At 45.2% G+C, this 19,638-nt stretch overlaps 1 protein-coding gene across 1 annotated transcript; it reads right to left on the bottom strand.

Annotated features, from left to right (window-relative positions):
• Positions 1–201: 201 nt before the first annotated feature.
• On the bottom strand, positions 202–17,351 carry LOC112622043 (HLA class II histocompatibility antigen, DP beta 1 chain-like). The gene is given in 6 exon segments (XM_025381296.1): positions 202–221; positions 541–651; positions 1,017–1,175; positions 1,178–1,297; positions 12,457–12,720; positions 17,228–17,351. Coding segments are annotated over 6 exon segments (774 nt in total). The 5' UTR covers positions 17,328–17,351.
• Positions 17,352–19,638: the final 2,287 nt, after the last annotated feature.

Genomic DNA, 19,638 nt, shown 5'->3' with positions numbered 1-19,638 from the left:
AGAATAGAGTTGATCTGAGCTTCCTTTAGCAATGGAGCCATGCAATGCTCTTTCCCCACTCACCCCAGGGCTGAGGTTGAAACAGGGGTTCAGGCCTCAGACTTTTTTCCTAGAGAAGCCTCAGTGTCACAATGCACAGAAAGGAGTCATATCCTCCTGTAACTCCCCCAATAAGGAAATCAAAGCAGGAATATTGCCTGTTTATGCAGATCCTTGTTGAACTGAAATGACAGGAGGAAAGAGAATGTATTCAGCTATTGAAACCACCTCAGACAATTAGAGAAACATTTCCATCACACTTCCATTGCCCATCACTCAATGGACACTCTGCAGGAGGCTGAGTAACTGGGACTTCATGCATCTGGCTGCATTAAGATGCCAGGCTGGGATTCCTCTCTCCTTGGAAACTGTCCTTGTTCCCTGACTATGTGATTTCAGTAAGCTCTCTGGCATTCTCTTTTGTCTCAGCCCCTTATCATGGAAGAAGGGTGAGCAAGTCAAGAGAAAGGCAGGTATCGGTCACCTCATAGGATTTCTCACCTTTCTTGCTCCTTCTGTGCATGAAGATGCCCACTCCACAGATGATGAGCCCCAGCTTGCAGCCCGCGGCTCCTGTCAACGTCTTGCTCTGGGTAGAATCAGACTGTGCCTCTGGGAAGAAAGGGCTCAGGTTGAGTGTCACCTCCGGCAGCTGCACCCCTGCTCATGTCCTGTCTGAGATCCTGGAGCCTGATGCAGAATATTGGCACGAGGACAGCGCGGGCGACACACCTTTCATAACAGGAAATTGAGAAACAGTCACTCTCTCAGTTCTGGAACAGAGAGTGTGACCTCGACAACAGACAAATGCAGATTCAATTAGTTGCCTTTCAAAATAACTAGGGTCTTGTATAGAAGAAAAATGGGGTCGGACATGGCCCCAGGGTGTAGATGCAGAAGACAAGACGAGTGAACCCCAGAGCCAGAGAGTCCCCTGCTTTGCAGAGGTGGAGTCTAGAGGGTCATCAGACCCTCACTCCACTCCACGGTGACAGGACTGTCCAGGCTGGGGTGCTCCACTTGGCAGGTGTAGACGTCTCCCTGCTGGGGGGTCATTTCCAGCAACACCAGGATCTGAAAGGCCCAGTCTCCATTACGGATGAGGCTGGTGGACACGACCCCAGCTGTTTCCTCCATCCATTCAGGAATCATCGGACTTGAATGCTGCCTGGGTGGAAATCTGTCACGTGGCAGACGAGCAGGTTGTGGTGCTGTAAGGGCCCCTTCTTGGAGCGGGAGACGTTCACCCTCAGCTGGACTAGGAGTGGGGAAGTGGAAAAGTGGAATAGCATTTGAGATTATTATTTCTTAGACATACTTCTTATGGAACTGATTTCTAGATGTTGAAAATAGGAATAATGGCCAGGCACAGTGGCTCACGCCTGTAATCCCAGCACTTTGGGAGGCTGAGGCAAGTGGATCACCTGAGGCTGGGAGTTCGAGACCAGCCTGACCAACATGGAGAAACCCCGTCTCTATAAAAATACAAAGTTAGCCGGGCATGGTGGTACGCGCCTGTAACCCCAGCTACTCAGGAGGCTGAGGCAGGACAATCGCTTGAACCCAGGAGGCGGAGGTTGCGGTGAGCTGAGATCGCACCGTTGCACTCCAGCCTGGACAATAAGAGTGAAACTCTGTCTCAAAAAAATAAAAAATAAAAAATAAAAAAAGAAAGGAATGATGTAATTAGGCCAGCGGATAAGGGGAGTACTGAAACTGTAGAAATAGTATTGAGAAGAATAGGAGGAACACAAACTTACCAGTTTGTAGCACATTTAAAAGAAATCTTGGCCGGGCGCGGTGGCTCAAGCCTGTAATCCCAGCACTTTGGGAGGCCGAGACAGGTGGATCACGAGGTCAGGAGATCGAGACCATCCTGGCTAACACGGTGAAACCCCGTCTCTTCTAAAAATTACAAAAAACTAGCTGGGTGAGTTGGCGGGCGCCTGTAGTCCCAGCTACTCGGGAGGCTGAGGCAGAATGACCTAAACCCGGGAGGCGGAGCTTGCAGTGAGCTGAGATCTGGCCACTGCACTCCAGCCCGGGCGACAGAGCGAGACTCCGTCTCAAAAAAAAAAAAAAAAAAAAAAAAAAAAAAAAAAAAAAAGAAAAAAAAAAAAAAGAAATCTTGTCTATCAGCCACTGATTAACAGCCTTTGGACAAAGAATATTTAATCAGTAGTGATACTACCTTATCTTTTGAGTGCTCTATCCTGATGCAAAAGATGAAAAATTCACTCAAATAATTTCTTGAAATTAACATATATATAAAAACAACATTCTCACGGTCTATTAATCTAATAACTATATTTCATAAATATATCAAGAAAATAAAGTGAGCTTGATATGACTTATTCTGCAAGTAAGCTATGGATTTTTTGGCCTTGCCTACACTCAAAATCCTCTTATTTACATAGTATCCTGAGTCCCTACATGCTTAAATGGTAGAAATCCCGTCCTTTTCCCTAAGTTCCTTCTCCACACTGTGTTGTCACGTCCACTGAGGTTCTCACAGATAACCAGGTGCTGGCTGTGCCTTGGCACCTCTCTATTTTTGCCCCCTCTCTTTCTGCTGCTTACAGATCAATTTCCACGCTACCACCTGCAGCTTTTCCTTTGGACCTCAGCTGCCAGTACCCTTTTCTTCTACAGAAGGCAGAAAAGGACCAACTGCCCCTAGAGAACAGCCCAATTACAGGAATGTTCCAAATCAGAGCTTCTAGGTCCTTATTTACTCTGTTCTTGAGAACACAAATACCCTGACGTGGGCCTGGGCCAGGTAAATCAACAGTCTTGAACTAACCCATAACACTTACTCCCTATGGTATTTTTGCCTTACGTCCAGGATTATCCACATTCACAGCCTCTTCCCTCAATGTGATTTTATTTCAGAAGCACTTGGCTCTCGCTCTACTTCAACCACCTCCATAAACTCAACATCCATCAGACTGGTCAACCCATGTCTGAATCCCAACTGTGGATTAAGTGGAACTTCTTCCCCATAGGTGTCCTGGGAAGCATGAAAATCATATGGGTGTCTGTTTTAAGGTCCCAGAACATTCCATGAGAAGCACTTTGTTCCATCTTCTTTGTCAGGAGCTGGTCAGCCTGGAGCACATCAGAGACCTCCAGGGGGCGCTGGAGCTAAGGCTTGATACCCATTGGCCTCATTTCTGACCCAGTTCGAATATATTTCACCAAGGCAAGGATTCCTGTTTGTTCTAGTTGCCTTTGCTCAATTACTTCTAGATTTGGGTGGGCATCCACACTGGAATGGCCAGGACTTCTATCCTCCTCCTTCCTCCGTCTCCCCTACCCCTTTGTTTTTCTCTATTCTAATTCATGCCCTTATTATGATTTTCCTGGACAATAGTAGTAGTTTCTTACCTCATCTCTCTGCCTCTGGTTCCTGCTCTCTCCAACTGACTTCACAGTCTTCTGAAAACAGATTTCCAGCCTTGTCATTTTCATTTGAAGATTTCTGAAGATTTAAAAAAATATTCAGTGTTCTGACACTTAATCTGGCTACTGGGAATCACTTGGGAGCTGATTAAAAACATAGATCTCCAGACCTCCCCACCCAGGGAATCTGAATCTCTAGGCAGTGAGTCGGGGGGAATCTTTGCTTCACAGAGGATCTCAAGGAGAGTCTTCTGAGCAGCGAGGTTGGGGACCTGCTGGCCTAGAGTGTAGCAGGATGAGCCGCAGACAAAACCTTTCAGACACCGAGTTGTAGAAGGAAGGGCTTTATTCAGCTGAGAGCATCGGCAAGCTACTGCCTTAAAATCCGAGCTCCCAGAGTGCACAGTTTCTGTCCCTTTTAAGGGCTCACAACACTAAAGATTTCACATGAAAGCATCATGATTGATTTGAGCAAGCAAGGAGTACATGACGGGTTGCATGCACTGGTGGTCAGAGAGAAACAAAACAGGGCCGGGAGGGAGTTTCACTACGTTCTTTTATACAATGCCTGGAATCTATGAATAATATCGGTTTCTAAGTTATGAATTGATTTTTAACTACTGGGTTTAGGCCAGGCAGGCCCAGGCCTTGTTTTGGACCTGGCACCGGGCTGCCTGTCTTTGGTTTTACTTCCTTGTTTTTTTTCTTAAAACAGGTACTGAGTGTAAAACAATATAAAACAGTATGAGGGGGTCTCTCTCTCTCTCCTCAATATGAGAGGGTCTCTCTCCTCAAGAGGAGAAACCCATACTCCTTAGACTGGAATCAGGGGGTCTCTGCAATCTGGCAGCTGATTACCATGAAAGAAAATGCTGCCACGTTGCTGATTTGGGCCTCTATGAAGTCTTAGTGACAGTTTTTGCAAATTTGGACACCTCTCTCAACCAATTACCTCAGCAACTTTCCTAAACCCATGTCACTCCTCATCCTTACTCAATGTGTCCATCTTCTCCCTCTTATTGGATGACATTCCTTCCACTTTCCCAGGAACAGAGGGATCAATGGTGTGACCTCCTGAGGCTCCTCCTCCTCCCCCTTCATTCTTTCCTCTCTCTCTAGGACAAAGGTCCTTGTTTAGTGCAAGGCTCACTAGTGCTTTTTGGTTTCCTTCACAGAATTTCTCTCTTGGCCAAATTAATACAGGGGTGGGTTATTAAAAGATTATTTTTAGGCAGCTAGAAAGGGTAAAAGTTCTTGGTGGAATTTGCCTTTAATAAAAAGCAGCCCAAAACCATTTTTTTCTCTAACAGAAAGCAGCCTGAAAACTCAGGCATAGATATGCAAACTAGGAGCTTTTATATGTAAATGCAAGCAGCTGTACCTGGAAGCCTGGTAATTCAATATGGCGTTCTCACTCTCTTTTCCTTCTATGTTTACAGGTGTCATGGCAGCCTCCAGGTTAAAGCCATGTGCAGGTATCATGCCCACCACCAGGTGGAGGCTGTATTTGTATAATAAAAGACTAGGGTGGGAGGGCCAGTCTTTTTGCTGGTTATGTGAATGGCACACCTGGTCAAACCAATCCCCTGAGCCCTATGTAAATCAATCACTGCCTCCTCAAGCCTTGTACAAAACCAGTTGTGTTCCACTACAAACAGGAGACCCTCTCTTGGGCAACCTGCTTTCTCAGCATTAGGAGGCTTTTTCTCTCACTCTTCTTTTCTGTCTATTAAACTTTCCGCTCCTAAACCCACTCCTTGTGTGCGTCCGTGTTGTGAATTTTTTTTTCAGCTATGACAAAGAACCAGGGTATATACCCCAGACAATGGAGCTGTTTCATTTTGGGAACTCATCTGGGATCCGAATCAGAATGGAAGATAGAAACATCGGAGCGGTGAGTATAGAGCAAACCTCAAATCTGTTCTTTAATTTCAAGGCTCTCTTCATACCAGTTTTCTTTCATGGATAACTTCACCATCGCATGAGGCTGGGAAAAGTCTTGGGGCAACTGAAAATTTCTGGCCAGGGTACACCCTGGTGTTACTCAAAGGCTTCTGTACTGAACCCAGACTCCAACAGCCTGTCCAGGCGTTGGTAATGGATCTCCAGCTGTTGCAGAATTTTCCTTTCTTTTCTATCTGTGGTCACTATGTCTCCTGTCCTCTCTGTGTGTGCAATTTGCGGGAAGTTTTACAGTTCAGGGAAACAGTCATGTTAGGGAAGATGGGCAAATGCCACAGGCAGTAACTCTTACTCTATCCTGTCTCTGGTGAGCACATGGTATTTCTAAGCCAACACCATCACCTAGAGGAAATAGAAATCCTCTTCATCAGGCACCCTGTCGGTGTTTTATCGTTAACACTGCAGCTTCCAAATTCTTTCTTTCCATAGCACTAGAAAAGCCTCTTCTGTGAACGGGAAAGCTCTGTCTTCAACAGTTAGGAGTAAAATGTCCTCTGCAGTGAAATTTTAGTTCTGATACTGTCCCATCGGCAGGAAAAACTGCCATTAGGTTCCCATGTTCATTTCTGCCTCCAGTTAGGACAGTACTTAATTAGCAAGGGGATTTTAGGTTCGGAAGTTAACCAGAGCCATTTTGCTAAGGTAAATGTTTTAGATGGTCTGTAATGGTAGGCAATGTAGCACACTGCCTCCATTAAAGGAGCCTACCCAAAGATGACATAGTCTCTCTGGAGATCCATTTTTTGGGGAGCCACACAGATCACACAAATTTAAGATGTCAAAGGGGATCACACAAGGTGATTAAGCTAAGGTTGTGTGGGTAAAGCATGATTAATCCCATCACTTAGCTTATCCAGTTCCATGGCTTGGAGGACCATGTATACAACCATGGGTGGCACATTTAATGCATTGCCAGGACCCAGGAACCAAGGAGAGAATACAGTAGGGAGGACACTTCCACTGTCTTCCCCTCCACCCTGGGTCACAATGAAAGAATGGGGACTGAAATGACACTTTTATTCTCACTTCTTTTTCTAGATAGGTGACAGACTAGCTTCAGCTTGCACCCCTCTGGAGTTCACTCTGAAACACTGGAACTCCTTTAACCTCAGGACTTTGAATAGAAAAGTGACTCATTTTCTTTTGCACAAGGGCATGGCATTTTTACAAAACCTTTGCAAACGTTGTAAGATCAGCCCAGCTTTTTAAATAGGTATATCAGATAGGCCTATAGAAAAGAATCCCCCAGAATTAGAAAGGTGGTTTCCAAGGGAACCATCTGAGAATTCCCCTTATTTGGGGTCACCAATGTGGGGAAAATAAAGATAAATCAGACTGTTGCTGTGTCTATGTAGAAAAAGGAAGACATAAGAAACTCCATTTTGATCTGTACTAAAAAAAATTCTTCTGCCTTGAGATGCTGTTAATCTGTAACTCTAGCCCCAACCCTGTGCTCACAGAAACATGTGCTGTATTGACTCAAGGTTTAATGGATTTAGGGCTGTGCAGGATGTGCTTTGTTAAAAATGTGTTTGCAGGCAGTATGCTTGGTAAAAGTCATCTCCATTTTCCAGTCTTGAGTACCCAGGGACACAATGCACTGTGGAAGGCCGCAGGGACTTCTGCCCAAGAAAGCCTGGGTATTGTCTAAGGCTGAGACAGCCTGAGATATGGCCTCGTGGGAAGGGAAAGACCTGACCGCCCCCCAGCCCAACACCGGTAAAGGGTCTGTGCTGAGGAGGATTAGTGAAAGAGGAAGGCCTCTTTGCAGTTGAGATAAGAGGAAGGCATCTGTCTCCTCCTCAATCCCTGGGAATGCAATGTCTCAGTGTAAAACCCCATCGTACATTCTACTTACTGACATAGTAGAAAACTGCCTTATGGCTGGAGGTGAGACATGCTGGCAGCAATACTGCTCTTTACAGCACTGAGATGTTTGTGTAAAGTCAAACATAAATCTGGCCTACGTGCACATCCAGGCACAGCACCTTTCCTTAAACTTATTTATGACACAGAGTCCTTTGCTCACATGTTTTCCTGCTGACCCTCTCCCCACCATTACCCTATAGTCCTGCCACATCCCCCTTCCTGAGATGGTAGAGATAGTGATAAATAAATACTGAGGGAACTCAGAGACAAGTGCCGGTGTGGGTCCTCCGTATGCTGAGCGCTGGTCCCGTGGGCCCACTGTTCTTTCTCTATACTTTGTCTCTGGGTCTTATTTCTTTTCTCAGTCTCTTGTCCCACCTGACCAGAAATACCCACAGGTGTGGAGGGGCTGGTCCCCTTCAACCTCAAGCTCCCTTTTCATTACAGGACCTTAGGCAAACAAAGGAAGACTTATGCCAATTTTCTGACAACCCCAATAGGTATATAGAAGCTTTCCAGAATTTAACTCAGGTGTTTCACCTCACATGGAAGGATGTTATGCTGCTCCTAAACCAAACTATAACCGCAGTTGAAAAGCAGGCAGATTTGCAGGCAGCAGATACTTTCGGAGATGAGCAACATGTCTCCTATAATACACCAAAAGGGAAGAAAAGAGATAGGGAAAGTGAAAAAAATAGCAGAAACACCATTCCCAATAGGAAGGGAAGCAATTCCTCTTGACAACCCCAGTTGGGACCCCAATAGCTCTGCAAATGAATAGAAATGGAAGCACTTTTAAATATGCATATTAGAGGGCCTATGAAGAACTAAGGCCTGACCTCTTAATTCCTCTCAACTGTCTATGATAGACCAAAAGCCAGATGGGAATCCTGCAGCTTTTATGGAAAGGCTGAGAGAGGCACCAATAGAAAGGCTGAGAGAGGCACCAATAGAGCACACTTCCTTAGCCCCTGATTCAGTCAAGGGATGGCTCATTATAAAGGACGAGTTAATTACACAGGCAGCTCTTGATATTAGAAGGAAACTGTAAAAGCAAGCTATAGGACCAGATAGCTCCTTGGAAAACCTCCTGAGGGTGGTCACTTATAATAGGGACCAGGAGGAGGCCCCAAAAAAGAGAAAGCTCAGGAGAAAGACAGAGGCTCTAGTAGCAGCTTTGCAGGCTTGCAAAGTCCAGGATCCCCGAGGTGCATCCGCTAGTTGCTATCAGTGTGGGAAGCCAGGGCATTTTAAAAACGAGTGCCCAAACAGCAAGAGGAAGACACCTCAACCTTGTCCAGCCTGTGGTGGAGACCACTGGAGATCAAACTGCCCCCGGAGACGGAGGTCACTGGGGTCAGAACCCGTCTCACAGATGGCCCAGCAGGACTCATGGGTCCCGGAGCTCAAACCCCAGCTCCAGTGGCTCAAACTGCCATTGCAGCACAGGAGCTGCCAGGTGATTCTGGAAATTGAAGGAAGGAAAGCATACCTCCTTCTAAACAGTAGAGCCAGCCTCTTTCTCTTTTCTCCTCTTTAATCCAGGCCGCTCTTCTTCCCATAGCATGATTGTAAGGAGTCTCAGGAAAAACTCTATTTCAATATTTTTCTCAACTTCCTAATTGCAGTTAGGAGGACCTATTGTTTACATATGCTTCTAAGCCATTTTCACTACGCTCTACCAGTCAAAAAAACCTCCAAATTAACCTTAGGAAATAATTTAGCTGTTTACACCCCACATAATGTAGCAGGATTACTGTCCTCTAGGGGAGCCTTTAGCTAACAAACAGCAGGTAAAGCAAGAATACATAAAGGCAGGATAAGTAGTAGTCACTCTAAATAATGTCTCTCCCAGACACAAGCACTCAATTAACTGAATTAATAGCTCTTGCAAGAGCACTTAAATTAAGCAAGGGAAAGATAGCTGCTTAGCTCTCCGTGTTCATGCCGCTATTTAAAAGGAAAGACATTCTCTTACCACTAAATGATCTCCTATAAAATATCCACCAGGAAATTAACAGGTTATTATCCTTAGTTTTCCTTTCATGAAAAACAGCAGTAATGCATTATAGGGAACATCAAAAGGGAACAGATGAAGTTGCCAAAGGAAATAGGATAGCTGACCAGGGAGCTAAACCGGGGCAAGGAAACCTCAAGGCATTAACACACTTCAAGCCCTTTTAATCTCAGAAGCCTCCATAAGAGAATTTAAACCTCAGTATTCCCCTGCAGAAATAAAATAAGCCATTTCTCAAGGGTATCCCAGCCCTGAGGATGACAAACTTTGTTTACCAGCCTCCAGTCAATGGGAAGTCCTTAAAATCCTTCACAAGCTTTTCATGTAAGAAAGGATAAAACGTATCAATGAGCTCAGAGATTGTTTTCAGGCAGAAAACCTCTAAGTTTAAAAATGTAACCTCTCTAGCTCACTTCCAACAGGAATTGGCACAACTAGCAAAAGGCCAGCCCCAGGAAATTGGACCACCTTTACTTAGCCAGAAAATTTGGTATTAGTGAAAACTCATCTCTCTCTCTCTCTCCTTCCCTAAGCCAAGCGGGAAGGGCCCTACACAGGTCTTCTTTCAACCCCCTCATCAGTAAAAGTTACAGGTATCAGCTTCTGAATTTATCACACTCAAGTCAAAGCCTGAAAAGCTGAGGGAGCAACCTTTGACAGCCCAGAGGAACATCCTGAATATCAATGTGGAGAAACAGAAGATCTTAAGCTGAAAATCATAAAAGATAAGTAAATGAGTGAGGGCTACTCATCTTAGTGCCATTCATACCTCACCAGGTACTGTTGATCATTTCTACCTTTCCTCTCAAAATTCACTGTCCAGTATTAGAACTTATTTTTAATGCATATTTGCAGGGAGATTTTAATTATACATGGGACTGCATTTGTTACTTTGTAAATCCCCAAAGGGAAACATTATATCTTGGCAAGTAAAGTTTTAAACAAATTATTTACTACACCACTTTCGTGGGAATTGTTATAGTCATGCTATTATTTGCAATAGAACTATATACTGTGGCACTTACAATGTCGAATTCTGGTTGTAAAATTCTAATTGCTGTAATATTTTGCCTAATTATCATCTTTATGACAGAATTAATAATTGCAGGAAGGATTTGGTCAAGTGTGTTTTGCTTACAGCAGGAGTAAGAGTTACAGACAAGAAGTAAGCATGGAAGTTTTACTATCACTAAATTTGATAGGACTTTTTATTGAAGATTGGTAATATGGTGCACTCTAAGCTGTGGAAAGAAGGTTGGAAAGAAAGAGATTTTATATAAGAAATGATCTTGTATAGTAAATTCTTGTCCTAAAAGGAAATGACTGGTTGTTTAAAGGAACTGGCTGTTTAAAGGAAGGATGTTTAGGACAAGTCAGAAAGTTGAGTATGCTGTAAGAGGGTCTGTGAAAGTCATGAAAGAATTTAATAATTAAGGAATTTAATAATTAAAGGAAAGGAATTGCCAAGATTAGCACCAAAGTTATTTTAGCCACCCAATAACATATTTCTCCCAATCATATCATAAGTTATAAAGAATGGCCTAAACTTAAAATTATGCCCTAGCAGCAAGTCAAGGGGGAAATACATGTTTTTCGCAAAAGAAATGTTACTTTTATATTAACCTTTCTGGTGATGTACAGCGACATCTAGTGGACACAAACCAGTATAACAATCTATTGGTGTAACTAACAGGTATCAAACTCTACTGTCATATTTATGGTCTGTAGGACCCCTACTAACAGTGGTAATCTCAATACTCATATGGTAACCCTATATTTTAAACCTTCTTGTAAAATTTATCTCTTTTCGCCTAGAAGCAATCAAACTTCAAATTGGTGCTGCAAACAAAGCCACACACGGACATGTCATTCTTCCAAGAAGCCTTAGATCAACCTCAGTTGAAGCCCCAACTGCAGTCCCCCAGCACGACGCCCCTTTTCAGCAGGAAGTAGCCAGAAAGAATCGTTATCTAATACCCCCGAACAGCAGTTATGGTTACGTCTCCTGAGGGAGGAAATAATACAGGAGTTATTAATAAATTATTTTTAGGCAGCTAGAAAGGGTAAAAGTTCTCAATGGAATTTTCCTTTAATAAAAAGCAGCCCCAAACCATTTATTCTCTAACAGAAAGCAGCCTGAACACTCAGGCATAGATACACAAACTTGAAGTTTTTATGTGTAAATGCTGGCAGCCGTACCTGGAAGTCAGGTACATCCAATATGGCGGTTCCCACTCGCTTTTCCTTGTCACCACGTTTACAGGTGTCATGGCAGCCTCCAGGTAAAACCACATGTACAGGTATCATGTCCACCACCAGTTGGAGGCCGCATTTGAATAATAAAAGACTAGGGTGGGAGAGTCAGCCTTTTCGTGGGCTATGTAAGTAACACAACTGGTCAAACCAATGCCCTGAGTCCTTTGTAAATCAATCACCGCTTCCTCAAGCCTCTGTACAAAACCGATTGCATTCCACCACAAACCGCAGACCCTCTTTTGGGCAACCCGCTTTCTCAGCATGAGGAAGGATTTTCTCTCTTCTTTTCTATTAAACTTTCCACTCCCAAACCCACGCCTCATGTGTGTCTGTGTCGTGAATTTTCTCGGCCATGACAAAAAACCAGGGTATATACCCCAGACAATGGAGCCGTTTCAAAATCACAATGTCCAGTTCCCAGGATCCAGTCCTATGCTCCTCCCGCTGGGTCCCCTCTCCCTGGGTGGTCTCATGTAGCCCAGGCCCCTCCCTGGCTGCAAACTCTTCTCTCTACCTGCCCATCAGACCATCTATCTGCCCCTCAAGCATCTCAAACCCAGGGGTCTCCCTGCCGGTTTCTTCTCTGCATGGCCTGCTGTGCCATCTCCACCTCCAACTCCACACCACACCCCTGCACGCTGTGTGACCTTTCCCCTCACCCCCACATGCAGTCAGCTGCCAGGCCTGATGAAATCCCGGGAGTCTCTCTCCCTCCATCCTCCTCACTCCAAGCTCAGCCCAGTCTCCGTGCTCACCCTCCTGACAAACTCCGGTTGGGCTCCTCCCATCAATTGCCAGCCCAAAGTCCTCTTCCCTCCAGGCACTAAGGTCCCTTAGGCCGGCCCGGCTGCCCTTACTCCCTGGGCCCGGCCCCCACGGCTGCCCCAGGAGCCCTGGTCCACAGCCCTCACCTCGGCGCTGCCGGAGGGGTGGCTCCATCAGCTCGTACTTGTGTCTGCACATCTTGTCCACCTCGGCTCGCTTCCGTTCCATAAAGTCCTTCTGGCTGTTCAAGTACTCGCCTGTGGGCCGCCCCAGCTCCATCACTGCTAGGAACTCCCCCACTGCGCTGTCAAAATGCACGTATTCCTCCCGGTTGTAGATGAGCCCGTCCACAAAGCGCTGAGTCCCATTGAACGCGTAGCATTCCTGCCGTTCCTGGTACACGGAGTTCTCTGTGAAGAGGGTGGAGAGATGGGGGTGGTGCCACCCCCAACAACACCCCCTCCTCAATATTAGCTATTTCCTCAAATCTTCTCACTCAGGGCTGGATTTAAAAATACGATTTTTCCTACTACCGAGTTCTGCGGTCCCAGGCAGGTCACAGACCCTCTCCAGGCCTCAGTTTTCTCACCATGCAGTGAGAGGATTTGCTGAAAAGAATGAGACTCCGGGAGGCTGAGGCAGGAGAATGGCGTGAACCCGGGAGGCGGAGCTTGCAGTGAGCTGAGATCCGGCCACTGCACACCAGCCTGGGCGACAGAGCGAGACTCCGTCTCAAAAAAAAAAAAAAAAAAAAAAAAGAATGAGACTCACTGCTCAGGGTGGTTGAGCAGCCCCTTCTGCTGGCGGCTGGAGGAGGAGGGGGAAATATTTCATGTGAAGCCTCAGAGAGGAGCAGAATCTCATGAGGGGAGGGTCCCTCAGGCAAAGAAACAGAAGGCATGAGAGGAGCTGGGGACCTGGAGGCTGGAGCTGCTCCCCCTACCCAACTTCCTGCCTGACATTTCCATCCTGATGTCAGTCCTGGCTCAAATGCCACCTCCTCCAGGAAGCCGCCCCTTCCTTCTTTCCCTTTTTACAGCTAGGTGCTCTCTTTTCTCTGCCAGTTTCTTGAGAATACCTCAACTCGCTCTTGCTGTTCTGCATGCTGGAAATGTAGAAATCCATTTCCATGCATTTCCTTTCCTTTTCTTCCTTCCTTCCTTCCTCTCTCTCTCTTTCTCTTTCTCTCTTTCTTTCTTTCTTCTTTCTTCAGAGCATCCCTCCCTCCCTCTCTCCCTCCCTCCCTCCCTCCCTTCCTGCCTTCCTTCCTTCCTTCCTTCCTCTCTCTCTTTCTTTCTTTCGACGGAGTTTCACTCTGTCACCCAGGCTGGAGACGCAATCTCGGCTCAGTGCAACCTCCGCCTCCCGGGTTCAAGCAGTTTTCCTGCCTCAGCCTCCTGAGTAGCTGGGATCAGAGGCGTGAGCCACCACGCCCAGATAATTTTTGTATCTTTAGTACAGATGGGGTTTCACCATGTTGGCCAGGCTGGTCTCGAACTCCTGACCTCGAGATCTGCTCACCTCGGCAGCCCAAAGTGCTGAGATTACAGGTGTGAGCCACGGCGCCCAGCCAGAAATGCATTTCTTAAAACTTCTTCAAGTTTGCCATAAGAAAGACAATGTAGCCTGAAAGTTAATTTTCACTTTTCAAACATGGCTGTAGAAAGACTTGATCTCAAAATACCTGGAAAATATCTTAATCGATGAAAATCACCAGAACAACCAGAATACTAAGTGGCTGGACTCCTTTAGGTTTAGAAGCATTGATGGTGTCGTTTTTACATAAAGAAGTGTGGCAGCCTTTTCCACCTGTGGTTCTTCCTAGGGAGTACCATGGCAGTGTCCGGCAGGTGCATGTGTATACAGAAGTAGCAATGACCCAGCACATATCTGCTTGCTTCTGTCTGAGCCTCTTCAGACCTGATCTGCTCCTGGTCACAGTGGAGAAATTAAGGTGCCGTGATTTGCACACAGCAAATTAAGATTTGTTTTGGACACCTGTTTCATGTTCTACAAATTTACAACTCACGTTTGTTAACTCACCCCTCACAGAAGATGCACAGCTGGTGGCAGAAGACAGTGGAGAAGGGGTGGGGCTGGTCTCAGGGGCACCATACACTCGGCCTGTAGTTTCCAGTGTCATCTCTAAGGCAAGATCCCAGGACTTCAGATATCCTAACCTTCTTCTCCTGATGCCTTGGGCTCCAGCCTCCTAAACACCCAGGCCCGTCGCCCCCAGCCCCTTTAGTCCACCCCTGCCTGTTCAACTGCCCCACTCTGAGTGTGTATCCTCTCATTTTAATTTGTTAGTCTTTGTTTCTCTTCCTCATTCACCAATACGAGAACATGTTTTAGTCAAGAGTAAGAATTTCAAAACTTTCCTTTGCAACATTTAACTTTTTAAATGGAATTTTACCTGCAAAGCAGACATAAGTGATGAGTGTACGGTGGAATTTGAAACCTTCATTTTTTTTTTTGTATATGGGAAACTTTATCCTGTTTGTGGGACCCTTGACAATTGAGTTACCCAGAGCACAATATGAAAATCAATGATCTGAGTGAATTCATATCTCACTCAGAATGGGATATATTAAAATATAATTGCAGAAAGATATAAGGGAGGCCATATGGGTAAGAAAAGGAACATGTCCCAGGTAGGGGTTCCAGTTCTTGCACTACGACTGATTACTAAGTTATCTTGGGCAAGAAACAACCTTCTAACTCTCAAATTCTTGAAAGGCAAAATAGTAATAACACTATTTACCTAGTAAAATTGCTGTGAGAACCAAATGAGCTCACATATGTAAAATACATAGTATTGTATCTGTCACTGCTCAATCCATGTTAATTAGTTCCCTTTCTCTTTTCACTGTGTGACCTGTTTGAATAGGAGCAACATTCTAAATAAATGCATATGAAAAAGGAACTGGATCAGCTTATGAGCTACTGGAAAACCTCAGGAAGACTTTCCACGGGCACCAGACCTTAATGGTTGAAAAGTGTTGGCTGTTTGCTGACTGGATCTTCCCACCTGTCTTCTGTGCTAGTGATTTTATTTGAGGGCTTAGATTAACAGAAGAGTAAGTACCCAAAGACTCAAATGCACAATGAGCTTCTGCAAGTGCCAGCTGGTATGACAGGAGGACTCGGGAGTGTGGCCCTAATGCCTGGGGTAGTGGGTGGGGTGAGGTAAGAAACTCAGCTGTAAAAAGCCCATTTTAAAGCCTGTCAGAGACAAAAGGGAGTCTCCAGGAGTCTGGTTTTTCCACCTGCTGTGTCATCTCCTGCTCCCTAGGTGGTGTCTCAGCCAAGCTTTTCTCCACCCTCCCCTCCTTCACTTTAAGCCACAGCCTGGCTCCTTGTGCCTTTCCTCTTGTGCTGTGTTTGAGGATGGAGATGCGTGTGGAGTTGGAAGAGCATGCGGGGAATTGTGGAAATGGCCCTGTCCACTCTACCCACTCCCTATGGCTCCAGCTCTCCCTCCAGCAGGTTTTGATTGAACATTCATTCTATGCAGGGAGTTCTGATAACCCATCCTCAGTGCCTGTCACATGGCTCCACTGCCTCATCTCATTCCCCCACCAACCTCAACCCAGTCTTTGCCCCTCCACCTGTTCACCGCCCAGCATCATCACACTCCCTCCTGTGCTTTCTGCTACCCTGCACCTTGAGGTTTCCATGGCATTTCCCAACACCACCCCTCATCCTACAAACAACTCTACCTATGGGCACTGTTGCTATGGACCTCCTGCTTGACACTGTTCAGTGTCACCAGTGCTGCTCCAGCCTCCTCTCTCCCCAACTTCACCCCTCTCCAATTTCCAGAGCTGAGCCTTCCTGCTGGTTAGTTCTCAGCACCCCTCTGTGACTACAAGTGCAGGTTCTCCACCCTTTCCTGGACAATGAACCTGAGGTAACAGGTGAGGGGCTTTGGGGTTTGAGGGGCTGTCCTCAGGAGATTCGAAAGCTGTTATCCTGGAAAATGGGGAGGTGACATGAGGACAGTACTTTCTAGGTAGGTCCTAGGTGGATGTGGAACGGTCTCAGAGGAAGGGTCTATGCAGAAAGGTGGAAGTCAGTGGAAAAGTAAGGCACCTACTTTGCAGTCCTTCCTCTCAGGGTGTTGATGTAAATTTGGGCCAGAAAGGTAAGAACATTCTGAGAGGAAAACAATGGGTCATAGAAGCCATAATATTACACCAGCCACAAGGAGACAGCAGGAGACAGAAGTTTTTCCCTTGGTTACTGCTTCCTTGGCTATCTGATAACCTACATTCAATCTCTTTCACGTACTCACACATCCTTATCTCATTCTTCTGACAAGTTTCAACCCGCCCTGATACTCTAACCAAGTTCTGGGGAGGCTGGGAGAAATACCTTCAACGAGAGTGCCTTCAGGGGTTCAAACCTGTCCTCCTCCCTCCCATCTTGCCTTCGTTGTCCAAGGGACATGGGCTCCTGCTCCACCTTGGAGAATGCCAGGCATTCTCCATAAGCACTGAATCCTCAGTGATATTTGGAGCCTGGACACACCAGCTAAGGGCTCTCTGCCTGAGTCCCCTCAAGGTTGGATGCAGATGTGAGCACACCCAGGAGCCTGCACTTGCCAAACTCTCTCTCTGCAAACCTTGTCTGTCCAAGGTTATCCTGAACCTCTTGGCCCCATTTCCCCATAGACAAGCATCCTGACCCCTGGGCTCCTTATTTACTGTGTCCATGTTCCTGGAGAGACAATAGACCTGCTGGATAGTAACCTGTCCTATAGGAGGTGAGTTTGATTCTCCAGCTGTGATAGAAGGACACTAGGCTGTGGCAGGAGCCCCACATGCTGTCTCAGAGTCTGGTTCCATGAAGAGAAAGACCCCTAGGAATTGTTCCCTGAACCAGACCCTCCAGGAATGGCAGCTCTGCTCTTACCTGGAGTGGCCCAGCCCTGGACCACAGATATGAGCAGCACCATCAGTAGTGCTGTCAGATCCACTGTCCAGGGATGCCCTGAAACCTGCAGGATCATCATGGAGCTGGAAAAGGATGGCAGAATGAAGAGAGCTGCAGTCAGGAAAATAAAGACTCATTAAAAGAAGCTCCTGTCTGAAATATTAGAGACCATGAACCCAGGTAGTCTTCTGTGACCCTGGGATTGGACAGACTCTGAGAAAAGAACCAATGGGCACTGAGCTTTGTATGAGTCATTGCTCACTGGGCAGAAAGTTGGTATGAAAGATCTGACAATATGGAGCTGGTGATGCTGTTAAGATGACAGATGGAGAACAGTGACACTCATTTTAACCAGTGAGAGTCATGAGTTTTGGGGAGATGATGTGTTTTCTTTGCTCTGAAGGTGATGTCATATTCTGCTGACCCATCTATGGGCATTACCATTTCCTGAATTCTGCCACACCTCACACACCCACAGGACATGGCCTGGTGTGGAAGAAATGCTATCTCAGTGTGTAAAAGGTCATTCAGTGGCATTATTTAGAGAGATTAAAGTACCCATCCCAGATCTGAAAATGAGGCCTGGAGGCTGTCTTGCCTTTGTTCAAGGCCATGCTTCAGATTAGCGCCCATTCATATCTTCTTTCTCCCGCATGTCTGTGGGTCGTGAGATGTGCGGAGGATACTGGCTCCTTCCATAGGACTGTCATCGGGGTCAGCAGAGCTCAAACTAGGGACCTTACACCTGGGAGCATGGACACACCACCTACACTACTATGTAAGTATGCAGCTTTAAGGACACCACCTCTCTTGGACTTCAATACTTTGTCTTCAATATGGGGATGATATAACCTGCCTCTACAGCAGGACTCTTAAGATCAAATTAGATCAACAGATCTGTAACTGCTTTGGAAAAATGAGACTATAAATTATACCGTGAATGAAGAAGAAATGAAAAAAATGTCATAAAAGACCCTACCTTTTCCAAAACATCTGATTCTGTTGTGTTTATACTGAATAGTTTAGTAAATTTTCAAAGAATATTACTCCTGAATTTAAAGACCTATAAATGTGATCCTGTATGACCTCCTAATTTAATAAAGAAAATGGAAAAGTGGCTTCATTTATTTATCTAAACATTAAAATTTAAATAGAAGACTAGCATGTAAAATTCAAGAGAACAAAATAATTATGCAGTTAGAAGGAGTCAGTATAGAATTGTGGGGAAAAAGCTCAGCTTCCCTGCCATAGTCACCAAGACAGCATGGTACTGGTATAAAAATAGGCACATAGACAAAGGTAACAGAGTAGAGAACTCAGGAATAAACTCAAATACTTACAGCCAACTGATCTTCAACAAAGCAAACAAAGACATAAAGTGGGGAAAGAACACCCTTTTCAACAAATCGTGCTGGGATAATTGGTTATCCACACGTAAGAGAATGAAACTGGATCCTCATCTCTCACCTTACACAAAAATCAACTCAAGATGGATTAAGGACTTAAACCTGAGACCTGAGACTATACAAATTCTAGAAGATAACGTGGGAAATACCCTTCTAGACATTGGCTTAGGCAGGGATTTCATGACCAAGAACCCAAAAGCAAATGCAATAAAAACAAAGATAAATAGTTGAGACTCAATTAAACTAAAGAGCTTTTGCACAGCAAAAGGAACTATCAGCAGAATAAACAGACAACCCACAGAGTAGTCACAATCTGTACATCTCACAAAGGACTATTATCCAGAATCTACAATGAACACAAGCAAATCGGTAAGAAAAAACAACCCCATCAGAAAGTGGGCTAAGGACATGAATAGACAGTTCTCAAAAGAAGATGTACAAATGGCCAAGAAACATAAAAAATGCTCAACATCACTAATGATCAGGGAAATGCAAATCAAAACCACAAGGTGGTACCACCTCACTCCTGCAAGAATGGCCATAATAAAAAATCAAAAACCAGTAGATGTTGGTGTGGATATGGTGATCAGGGAACACTTCTACACTGCTGGTGGGCATGTAAACTAGTACAATCACTATGGAAAACAGTGAGGAGATTCCTTAAAGAACTAAAAGTGGAACTACAATTTGATCCAGCAATCCTGCTACTAGGTATCTACCCAGAGGAAAAGAAGTCATTATATGAAAAAGACACTTGCACATGCGTGTTTGTAGCAGCACAATTCGCAATCACAAAATCATGGAACCAACTCAAATACCCATCAGTCAACAAGTGGATAAAGAAACTGTGAGATATATCTATATCTATATATCTGTGAGATATATATATCGAGATATATAGATAGATATAGATAGATACAGATATACATATAGATATATATGATAGAATACTACTCAGCCATAAAAAGGAATGAGTTAATGGCA

The sequence above is a fragment of the Theropithecus gelada genome, chromosome 4 (assembly GCF_003255815.1).
Source record: "Theropithecus gelada isolate Dixy chromosome 4, Tgel_1.0, whole genome shotgun sequence".
Classification (NCBI taxonomy): domain Eukaryota; kingdom Metazoa; phylum Chordata; class Mammalia; order Primates; family Cercopithecidae; genus Theropithecus; species Theropithecus gelada.
Note: the sequence above shows the minus strand (reverse complement) of the source record. Positions and strands in the feature narration are given on the sequence as shown.